The 12,280-nt window shown below is 40.5% G+C and overlaps 1 protein-coding gene across 2 annotated transcripts; it reads left to right on the top strand.

The window, feature by feature from the left end:
- Positions 1 to 1,628: 1,628 nt before the first annotated feature.
- Positions 1,629 to 11,425, top strand: LOC110968836 (carbohydrate sulfotransferase 1-like). Of its 2 annotated transcripts, none has more exons than XM_022218837.2 (6): positions 1,629 to 1,910; positions 3,628 to 4,007; positions 6,318 to 6,531; positions 6,642 to 6,868; positions 8,699 to 8,916; positions 10,716 to 11,425. In XM_022218837.2, exons 2-6 carry the CDS (start codon positions 3,666 to 3,668, stop codon positions 11,050 to 11,052), a joined length of 1,338 nt encoding a protein of 445 aa, XP_022074529.1. In that variant the 5' UTR covers positions 1,629 to 1,910; positions 3,628 to 3,665; the 3' UTR covers positions 11,053 to 11,425. The 2 variants fall into 2 exon arrangements, with proteins under 2 accessions (XP_022074529.1, XP_022074531.1); XM_022218839.2 differs by having other exon boundaries at positions 1,629 to 2,015.
- The last annotated feature ends 855 nt before the right edge of the window (positions 11,426 to 12,280 follow it).

The raw sequence follows: 12,280 nt of genomic DNA, 5'->3' as shown, positions 1-12,280 counted from the left end.
CACTGGACATCCCGTGGAGTTTAGTTAAATCATTAAGAAATGGGGCCTAATATAAATTAAAAAGAAGTTATATTAAATTAAAATCTTTCATGGCTGATTTTGTTTCAAAACACACTAAACCCAATGATTGGCATTGGAACTTTGTGAAATAATCTGCTTTCCATTTTGCCTGAAAGATGCAGTTTTCCTGGTTAAGTTTCCGTTTTGGCGCAGACATTTCGGTTGCGCCAATAAATAGATTAGCTGCCTCCTGTGTTCCATGAAGAAGAGAGCAGCTACTTGCTAAGCTAAAGGCCTCTTACATCTGTAGCAGTTGGAAGCAAAATTAAACCTGTGGTTGACGCACCAAATTATGCTGAGGGCTGCCAGTTGCCCATTCCTAGACTAGATGTTATGTTTGGTGAAAATCAAATGGCTTTATTGTCATCGCACACATGTACGATTGCATCTCCTTAGTGGGATAAAACGATGACAAAAGATAAAGATACAAACACCGCACTTCACAACAAACACATCAGTCTCCAGTGTGAAGCATGGCGGTGGCAGCATCATGATGTGTGGATGCTTCTCAGCAGCAGGCCCTGGAAGGCTTGTAAAGATTGAGGGGCACATGAATGCTGAAAAATATCCCCAAATCCTGGAGGAAAATCTGACTCAATCTGCAAGAGAACTACAACTTAGGAGAAGATTTACTATCCAGCAAGACAACGACCCCAAGCACACAGCAAAAGCTCCACAGAAATGGCTCAAAGACAACAAGGTGAATGTTCTGGAGTGGCCGAGTCAAAGCCCAGATCTCAATCCAATCGACAATTTGTGGCTGAACTTGAAAAGTGCTGTTAACTTCCGATCCCTGAGCAACCTGACAGAGCTTGAACTGAAGGAAGAATGGAGAATAACTGCAGTTGTTTTTCCAAAATTTTAATACATGCTGAAACACTGAAACTAGATGGCAGTATACAAAAACAATACATAGAATATAGTTTAACGATGACATAGCAAGATGTAGCATGCATGTGTAAAAGCAATTAGCAGCTGTGCTGTCCTTAATGCTACTTTTTTCCCCTCAGTTGTGTATTTCCTTCCTTTTAGATGGATTCTGATTAAGGTGCTGTCTTTTTTTTTAAATTTGTCTAGGTGCAGCACATTAGCACAGTGAGTGCGGTGAGGAGGAGGAAATTTGATGGAGGACCCAGAGCATTAGAGACCTCCTGGTCTTGCCTTTGACTGTTCATTCAGCATATGAAGCAGATGCAATTCCTATACTACAATTCCTGTAGTATATGTAGAATAGAATAGAATAGAATAGAACTTTATTGATCCTGAACAATTACATTGTTACAGCAGCATGTTAACAAGCAGACAAACCAACAGCACACCAACACAAATAGTCATCAGGAGTCATAGTGTAGTCATCACCCTAACCCAATATACCCAATAACCCAATAAACTACTAGTACTACTACTAATAGTAATAATAATAATGAATGCCTAGGTCTCTGTAATGACCTCCAAGTTTCATATTTCTTGTTAATTCCAACTCACAACAGTATGAGCACCGACGATAAGAAGGAAAATATTAATAAACTTCAAACTGGTCTACAGAGAGAGACGGGAGGGGAGGGGGGAGCGCTCGGTGCAGCGGTAGAGAGGGAGGATGTGGGCGGTGGGCGGTGGACGGAGACCGTCGTCACGTCTGTCCAGCACCGGGCTGCAGCCTGTTGATGTGGATGTGAACCACCGAGAGGTGCAACATTGCTTGAGGTCATATTTGGATTTGACTCGTCGGCTGGCCGCTGCGTCATGTCCTCCTCCCGCTGCCCATCACAGACAGACGCAGGTCGGTGTTTGGAACAGCGGCGGAGCCACATCCAGCCCGCCCAGTGCTGACAGCGACACACGGCTGAGAGGTAACGGAACGCGCCGTCAGGCTCCGGGAGCGGCGGTGCCCTGGTGTTCGGGGTGGAAGCGGGCCTCTGGACGTGGAGGGGATGGCGGATGTGGATGCAGCAGCGGTAGATGGTCCACAGCAGCACGGTGGCAGATAGACAGTCTCTCTATTCGAGCCCCAAAATAGCTCACCGGCTTATCTCTTGCATTGCGTTGTTGTCACTGTTTTTTCCCCCTCTTTATCTAATTAATTAGGAAGACAAGGTAGCTATTACTAAGTAACATATCGTTAACAAACAAAAATGCTAAATACGGCCTGGCATATTTAGAAAATGATAATTTAGGCTCAAAAATACAAAAAGAAATATTACAGTATGTCATGTTACATATTGAGCAATGATTGATTATATCAAAACACTAATATTGGTAGTTTCAAAAATTACCACAATGAAACATGGAGCACATTATGATGTAAAAAGAATCATTTACACTGTAAAAACTCAAAATCCTGCTAAGTCTATTTGTCTTCTTTTTAATCAAAATGTCTCATCCCACTTGATTTGAGATAAATTCACTTAATAAGTGACATTTCACCAAGATGGAGGGACTTGTTTTAAGACAAGGCATCTTAGATATCTTTTTAAGTCAAACAATCTTGAACTTATCTTGTCTTGGCCCTCGTGTCGTCCTGCAGGTCAAATCGATCCGTTTAAAAGTTTGAAAATGTGGAACAAAAGTATGCTTTCACAGTGAAAACTTCCACATTTCAAAATTTTGGGGGAAATTTTTGAACATTTTTTGATGGAAAGAAAGAAATGTTAAAAAATGTTTCCTTAAGAACATTCAGAAAAAAAATTTCCAAATGCTCTTAAAGAAATTATTAGAAGTTTTACTGCTATATATATATATATATATATATATATATATATATATATGTATGTAATCACTTTAGATATTTTTAGGATTTTTTGGGAAGATTTTTATTCATTTCTTGAAAATATTTACAATTTTAATTTTTAATTTTTAAATTTTTTTATTTCTTGACAAATTTGGGGATTTTTTTAAAAAAATAAAACTTTTAAGGGAAAGTTTTTAGAAAATTTCTTCCTGAAGATCTTGCAAATTTTTGCAAATTTGGGGAATTTTTTGCTGAATTTTTGGATTTTTTTCAGACAAGGCAACAATATTTTTTGTTGCCATAAATGAAGACAGCAGGAGGGTTAGTACACCGAAGCTTGACAGTCCTGGTAAAAAAATAGCTTAAAATAAATTTTCCCAGCTAATTTTAAAATCTCAATATTGTAAATATCACATCTTATTTGAAAAAATCTTACCAAGCCATTTTCACTTGTTCTATTGGCAGATTTGTTTTCAATTATTTCAAACTTAAGGTTGCTAGAAATAAGTTTTTTTTCTTGTTTTGAGAGGAGCATTTTTTCCAGTGTAAAAGTGTCTTTACCTCAAATCACATTGTAACTTAGTGAGTATTACAAAGGCAAAAGTAAACTGGACTTGACCTATTTGAGATACAGACTGAAAACAACCAAAGATTCTTAATTTCCTTAAACAGTTGGCCTATTTTTTTAACAAATGATATTCAGATAGGAAGAAGCAGTGCATGTGTTCATGACTACAGAAAGAGTAAACCAAAACAGCAGAGAAAACAAATGCAACAATCTTAAAATCTTTGCCTTCTATCCTCCTTGTGTCTTTGTCTTCCCCCCCCATGTTTGGCAGACAGTGATATGGCCTCCTGATGCATCTGTCCAACCATCATGCAGTGTTCCTGGAAGTTCATGGTGCTGCTAGCGTTAGCCTCCATAGCCATCCAGTACACTGCCATCCGCACCTTCTCCACCAGCCGTTTGGGCCTGCTGTGCTCTGTGGGCTTGGCACCCTCAGGTCACGCCGTCAACTGCAGCCCCAAAGATCTGGCACGAGTGACCCAGCAGACGCTTGACGGTTTTGGCTGTGACGACATTTTCTCCCACAACTCCTCCTCCCGCTCTTTCCCCCTCCCCACCTATGATACCAAAAAGAGAACCCACATCCTCATTCTGGCCACCACACGGAGTGGATCCTCATTTGTGGGTCAGCTGTTCAACCAGCATCCAGAGGTATGAATTTTGTATGGTTTCATATGATCTGTCAGTAATCTAAAATTACAGCTATGCAATTGCAAAAAAGGTTGACTCTGACCATGCTTTCTTCTTTAACTAGCTAAGGACTTAAGTATTAAATCAATATTTCAGAAGGGATTAAGATTATTTACTTTGGCAAACCAAATTAATATGTCCTGACATATTTCATTACCTCCGCCAAGGAGGTTATGTGACACCCGGCATTTGTGTGTGTCTGTCCGTCAGTACGTCCGTTCGTCCATTAGCGAGATAACTCAAAAATGCCTGGGCAGATTCAGATGAAATTTTGAGGGGATGTAGACTATGGTAAGAGGAAGAGCTGATTTAATTTTGGTGGCAATCTGGAAACATCATAGGTTAGTATGTCGTCCAACAAATTGGAGCAAGGTGTCCAGATAGCTCAACTGGTTAACACAGCAAGCTGGAATCAAACCTGCGTCTCTGACACACTTCTGTTTACGAATCACCTTCTTAACCAGTTGAGCTGTCTGGACACCTTGTTCCAATTTGTTGGAGACATACTAACCTGTGATGTTTTTGTCATATTTTGGACAACATACTAAAAAATTCAAAGTGATCCAGAATCCAGGATCCTTTCCGGATTGCCACCAAAATTAAATCAGCTCTTCCTCTTACCATAGTCTACATCCTCTCAAAATTTCATGTGACTCTGCCCAGGCGTTTTTGAGTTATCTTGCTAACAGACAGACAGACAGACACACAAACGCCGGGTGTCACATAACCTCCTTGGTGGAGGTAACTATGAGTGAAAAAGAATCTTGCTAAGTTTCAAATGTGCTATGAGTGTGGACCATTTACCATTTACTATAACTATCCTCAAGAAGTATTAACTGCTGGATGCAGTATGCATACAACTCGGAACCTGGTCATGTTATCGTGTCCTCCTCAGTTGTCCATCGCATCTCTAATGTCATCTGCCTGTGCACTCCCAGCAGCTAATGCTTGTTTGTGTTCACATGAGAGACTTATGTGACATTACTGCTCAGAGGATTGCGTGTCAGAGTGGCCACAAAAGCATGCTGGCTTGCTTACTGCAAAATGCAACAGTATTTGTGACATACTGCATTCGGCACACCGTGTGCTGAAACATACTAGATTGTTTTCTGGCATATTAAATAATATACCACCAAGAATATTGGAACACACCCTGTTTTACCACTTTCCAAAAATAGCGTCTTTGAGGCTGAACTGCTCACTCTCTGGAGAATTTGTTTTTAATACAAACCCTTACAGAGCCGAACATTATAAGAAATACCGACCCATTCAAAGAGGTTCATGAAAAACCGACCGAAGCCAGGAGACTGAAATGTAATGTTGAACAACTGCAAAAAAAAAAAGAAGTGGAAAAGACAACTTATAATAATACTAAATTCCTAAACAACAGTGTATCTGACCCCACCGACTTCCAGTTTCATCTACAAACACATGCCAAAGACATAAGATAGCCGTTCAGGAGGACCAGTCCGTGACGTAATCATCACTTTTACATGTCACAAAGCTGTTTCGATTTTTCGATTACATGGATTAGCAGATATCAACACCACACCTTATTAATACATAGACCCTGTGGACCCACTTTGCAGACAAATTAATATCCCTTCTTCTGACATGTATATCTGATAGGCCATGGCTCTTATTTTTCCCAGTCATACAGTGTCATACACCATCATGGGTCTGATATCACCAAATTCCAGATAATCTCCCTCACACAATTATAAAAAAAAATGTCTCCACTGACAGCCTTCAATGTAAAACCTTAAAATTTCACAATACCACATATTTTTCAACTTGATTTTACAAATATGTAGAATAGACAACAGCAACATAATTCAATAAAAATGTGTAATCACAAAGTGGAATGTAGTTTTACAATAGATAAAATGTGATAACTTTTATGTGGCCTAGTCAGTGTTTGATTTGTGACACTGAATCAATTTTCAAACTTATGAAAACTGAAGATTTAGAAACTTATTTTAAATGGCAGAAAGATCATATGATAGGTTATTTATGTAAGCTTTAGACAGACACCAGGAAAAATGGATTTTGCTTCTGATTTGCATCTATTTTCTGAAAATGCAGCAATGCACAGATCATACTATAATGCGGGCAAAATGTGATAACCACTGAATTACATTGGGTATATTTTCAGAAAGCTCTGTGGTTTTATTGATTTCCCCCATGAAAATTCTGTTTGCAGTTTTGTGAGTGGAAGTAAACTGTAATGGTTATATATTATCTGTTATTTTCGTTTTTCTTATACCACAGGTCTTCTACTTGTTTGAACCTTTGTACCACGTCCAATTGGCACTGCTTCCTCGGCTGGCGCAGAGTCGAAACCTGGCTGAAAGGAGGGCGATGCTGGGAGCTGCCAGAGACCTGTTGAGGTCACTGTACCACTGTCACCTTAACAGCCTGGAAAGTTATATACAACCCCGTCCTGCCAATCACTCTACTGATAAGCTGTTCAGACGAGGAGCGAGTAAGAGACATGTGTCAGCACTCTGTTCATTTCTTCATGGTGTGCAGCTGTTTTTGCAATGCATTGCTATTTTGTCACCGCTTCTTCTTTTGTTCGTGTCCTGTCTGTAGGCCGCTCTCTGTGCTCCCCTCCTGTATGCGAGGCTTCTCTGGACCCAAAGGAGCAGAGCCTGGTGCTGGCGGATGAGGGGGAGTGTGTGAGGAAATGTGGGCCACTTAATGTGTCACTGGCTGCCGATGCCTGTCGAGCAAAGCGCCATGCAGCTATTAAGACGGTCCGGATTCCACAAATCACTGATCTCAGAGCGCTGATCGAAGACCCAAGACTCAACTTGAAGGTAGAGAAATAATTACAATGATAATTATTAATTACTATTTGAGTTATACTAAATTAGAACAAGTAAGTGCTGTACTTTATTTGTCCAGGTCAGAGCTTTTGACTTGAGACTTGCAATTTGAATTTGAGTCAGGCAATGGTGAAAGTGAGTACTAGTGACTTAATTTGAATTTTTTAGTTGTGAGATTTGGCAGCAGGGGCATAAGCCGTTGCAACGTTCTGAGCCATCTTTGCGCACAGGTTATAACCTTATACATTGGGTGGTCAGAGTATGGCCAGGCTACAACCGCATGGGACTGGTTTTCCCACCTGCCACTTAAATTTCCATGTATCTGTCTCTTTGTTACGGGCTCCTGCTGTACAACCAGCACACATTTTCCTTGGAGAAGTGGGACATCTTGGATGTCCTTTAATATAGTCTTTTGTTTCTCTTGGCTGCTTACTACAAGCATAGCTGCCTGTGATGATATACAATAGTATAACTACAACAGGAAGTAATGAACTCTAACCTGAAACAGGATTGATGAAGCTCAGGAATGACAGAGCTCCCTAGGAGAGTGGAGTAACAATAGACTAGACTTAGAAGTAACTGGCTGGAAACACTGAACAAATCCGAACACAGTAACACCAAGTCAGGAAAGTAAACATCACAGAATTAAGAGCCAGAATATCTACACTGCACAGGCTTGGATGCAAGTGGGGAACTTAGCTGAACAAATGGGCAGAGAAGGGGGAAACTGGGGACGAGAGGCAGGCAGTGAAGGCGAGTGGCGGAGATGGCTGCGCAGCTAGACATATGCCGCCGTGGAATGGAGGAATGCCAGGAATCATGACTTTATGGCGGCAGGCCTAGTGAGGAAGAGGTCTAGTGGTCCAACTTGACAGGTGAGACAAGGGAAACCAGGGCTGTTAGGAGAGCAGGAAGGAGCCCAAAAGGAGAGCAGATATCTCAACTCTTTTGACTTCCATCTTGATACAACTTCACCGGAGAAAAAAATTGTATTAAGAACACCTGCCTATGAGGTAGAACTTTCAGTTTATTTAATGGAATTTTTCACTCCGACATGTAAACGTCTCTAAAGATCATGAAACCGTGTAACAGAACTTTTGCAAAGCCCGGTATATATATGGTATCTTACAGTGATCACGTCTAATATTTTTACTGTTCAAATATCAGTTCGATTATGTAATTTTTCTGTATGGACATTTCTCAGTTCATTTGAGAATACATTTTGTCTTACACATTTTCACTTAAGGTTATTTAAATGTTGTGTCAGAGCACTAAAATATGGTGTTGCTTTTCACTCCAGAAAAACACCACCAGTGAATACAGGCTTGTTTGGTGGTTCAAACAGCACATTCAGCGATGACAGATGTGGCGAGCAGCTGCTTTAATCAGTGACTGATTATTGTATTGACTGGTTAGTATTGTACCACTGTGTCACGAGGCAGCACTTAACATCTCTTCACTAGATGAGTGCATTGTAGACTGAGTGGTGGAGGGCTAGATGACCAATCAATGAATTTAAATTGGTATAGATTGGACATATAATGATAACTGTATTTCCTCAGAGACAACACATGTGCAGACACATTGATGCAACATACTGAATTCTGATTAGATCGAACTTAGCTTGTGTGCATTATGGCTGGTATGATTTCATTGGGTTGGTCTGTCTGATTGATTTCATACTGCATAACTTCATAATAATGTCTTTTATCTTGATATTGGGAGCTTACCTGGAGACTTTTAAAGACATTCTGGTGAAGGGAGACATTCAGACATCTGTGCTGTGGCTGATGTTGTAATAAATGCATTCCCTTTTCACAGGTGGTCCAACTTGTTCGAGATCCACGTGGCATCCTGGCTTCTCGTATTGAGACATTTCGAGATACTTACCGGCTGTGGCGTCTGTGGAGAGCAACTGGACGTCGACCCCACAACCTGGACCTAGGACAGATCAATACAGTGTGTGAGGATTTCCTCCGCTCTGTGTCAACAGGCCTGGCCAGACCCGCTTGGCTCAAAGGGAGGTACATGCTGCTCAGGTATGAAGAACAAAGATAATTGTGGACATACAGTTTATGTTTACAGTAGGTAACCTTAGCCCTTCTCTGATGAACCATTCTAATCAGTTTGCCTTTTTTTTGTAACTATCGTACTTTCTGGACTATAAACCGCTACTTTTTTCGCACGCTTTGAACCCTGCAGCTTATACAACGATGCGGCTAATGTATAGATTTTTACCGGCGAGCTTCATGCTGACAATATGTTTAGTCTCGTCACATCAGAATGAAATTACCAAACAGGTCACAGTGGACCAATGAAACTGTTCGAATTAAATCAATCAAATCAAGCGCACACACACTAAATTCTTCAGATTGGTCATTTTGCGCTTCATGCACACACACTCATCATGGCAAACACACAAAGAAATGTATATGATGCAGCTTTTAAGTTAAAGGCAATCGATCTGCCTGCCGAAGAAGGAAATAGAGCTGCTGCACGTTAGCTTGGCATCAATGAACTAATGGTGAGATGTTGGAGTCGGCAGTGGGAAGAACGGACTAGATGTGTTTCAGTCCCGTGTTACTGCTGTCTTCCAGGCAAACATTTATTTAGTTAAAGGGGCACTGAGGAAGATTTTAGTGGAAATGTAGTGTTGCCTACATTTCCCGTGAGCCTCGGTGCGCACTGTCGCAAACCGTTGTAAACGAGCGAGCGAGCCTCAGGAAAGCCGGCGGAGTTGAAATCATTGTTGAACAATAACGTGTGTAAATGACTCCGCGGTCTAATGTTGTAAAACCGAGTTGTCAAAGCTAACGTTCGGTAGCTCCGAGCTAACGTTACATTAGCCAATACCCACACAGTGTTTTTGCCACAAAGTTAGTCAACTAAACCAGTCACAGTCAAACTAATCCCATAGTCTACTAACCACACATCGCAAGCAACACACACAAAAGACAAAATAATTGTATCAAACTTACAAAGAGCTAAAGTTACGTACCTGTCTAGGAGAAGCACAGCCAGCTCGGCATCTGTTTTGATTCCTTTTTGCTCCCGGAATTCTCTCCACCTCTGAAATGCCTGTCCAAGATGAATTTTTCTTTTGCTTCGTTGTCGATCTGACAACCTTTTTGCTTGCAGACTTTGCTCCGTTCGCTTCCTTTTGCGCTCCATGTGTGCCGTCTTCTCAACCAACTCTCCGCTCTGCTACTGCTAAAAACAACTAGCTCCGCTCTGCTACGCTCCGTCAGCGCACCGTATTTGCTGTAAATCGCTCCGTCTCTCACAGGAAATTCTAGATGAGTCAACAAAAAATTAATAAAATACAAATATTTACAAAACCAAAATGATTCATGAATCGAAAATGGGGCATTAATAAGTGTAAATAACGAAGATTTATCCACATTAATATGAGACTTTGTTACGAGCATAAAAATCTTCCTCGGTGCCCCTTTAAAAGTTTAAAAAAATCTTTCTGTGTAAATATCTCATGTGGACGTGGACACCTGCGGCTTATAGTCAGGTGTGGCTTACATATATACAAAACTTTTTTCTTTTTAATTTAGTGGGTGTGGCTTATATTCAGGTGCACTCAATAGGCCGGAAATTATGGTACTATGTATGATAGGCACTCTTAAAGTCATAGTAGCCATCTTCTTGTTAGCACGCTGTCTTTTTTTTTTTTTTTTTTTTTTTAGAAAATTGCTTCTTTTTTTAAATTAGCATGTACAATGATGTGTTTGCATTTTCTTGGCAAGCAACTTATGGGCATGATGATATTTGTTGTTGTGGCTTCTTCTCTCTTTTTTGTTGTTTCCCTTATGCTGTCTTATTTGATTAGGTATGAAGACTTGGCCAGGTTTCCACTTGAAAAGACCAGGGAGCTCTACAGCTTCCTCGGTCTGGTTCTGGATCACAGTGTGGAAGATTGGATCATCAACAACACCCGTGGCAGCAGTGACCTGTCATCCCGGCAGAAGTTCACCACAGTTCGGGACTCTGCAGCGAATGCAGAGAACTGGAGGGTCAAGTTATCCTTTGACATGGTGGTTTATACCCAGACTGCCTGTCAGCCACTGCTGGGGCTCCTTGGATACAAAACAGTATTCCATCCCAGAGAACTGAGAAACCTCTCACATTCTTTAGTGCAGGACAGGAGGTTCCTCCCGTTTTATTAAACTCATGACGACATCATGTAGTGTGGGTTTAAGAAGCCACCAAGACTGGATAGTACTGTAGTTTCTGGAACAGAGCTATGTAAACAAAGCTGTGATCTGATATTCTCTCTGTTTGTGGTGGAGAAATCAGTTTAAAATTTAAATTTATAATAAAAAATTCTCAAACAATCAGAAATCCTCCCTGGCATCAGTGTTGGCTGGGGACCTGAGGTGGTCAGGCGTAATTTTCTTAATTTATTTTTCATTTTATTTATCTTGTTCATTTACTTCCTGACCAAACAACTGACTCGTTTTTAGGCCTTTAACCCATGTACCATTTGTCTTAATTAAACCACATTAAGGCAATAAATATAGTACAAATGGATAACTGAAATGCTTGGTTTTGTCATTTATGAAATGATTAATTACATTTCCTGGTGCAGATTTATTTTAAGGCTTTGTCTTGTCTCGCACACAGTCTGCTTTAACTTCTCATAGAGTGGCATTTCTCGAACCCAAAGCAGTCAGCACAGTGAGTGAGCTCTGTCCTGTGCTTGTGGTTATTGCAGCATGGTTGTAGGGCAAAACATGCCTTGCTCCACTGGATCAGGGTTGAGGGCTCTCCTATTAACTTCTCTGGGGTCTGGTAATTGATGCATTTTAGACTGTTGTTTCTTATGATATGCAGACTGAATGGCTCTGCGCTTGATGCTGTGATTTCATTCACTTATTGGAAGAAATGAATGTGTAATACAGAGTGTTTTATAGTACAAGGTCACTAAGAACCCAAGCTATGGCATTCCAGGGTGGTGAGATCTAATGTTTAAATCAGACTTTGTTAATCATGTTTAAGCTACTTAATGCAGAAGTAAAGTGCAATCAAAGTATGATCATTTACTACACACAGCACCGTGGGGATGCTGTTTATTCATACTGCCATGCCATTTTTTTTCTTTTTGTCTGTGTGGTGAAAAAAAAAAACAATACTGTTTCTGTTAATTTTGTTTGAAGGAATTAGAGGAGACAACATATTTTGTAAAAGTGTGCATTTGAGCTCACAAGCAGCATTTATAGCGTGTAAAAATCATAAACACCGCAGCAGGTTTCTGCTTCAGAATGACTTCACGTGTGATAAAAATGAAGGCCAAAGCTGTTTCAATTTGTTCTGTGTGAAGGGCGTGGCAAGGAGAGTGAGATTTCAAGATTCAACAACTTTATTGTCATATACACAGCAGAAACTAAGTCGTTT

The sequence above is a fragment of the Acanthochromis polyacanthus genome, chromosome 8 (assembly GCF_021347895.1).
Source record: "Acanthochromis polyacanthus isolate Apoly-LR-REF ecotype Palm Island chromosome 8, KAUST_Apoly_ChrSc, whole genome shotgun sequence".
Classification (NCBI taxonomy): Eukaryota; Metazoa; Chordata; class Actinopteri; family Pomacentridae; genus Acanthochromis; species Acanthochromis polyacanthus.
Note: the sequence above shows the minus strand (reverse complement) of the source record. Positions and strands in the feature narration are given on the sequence as shown.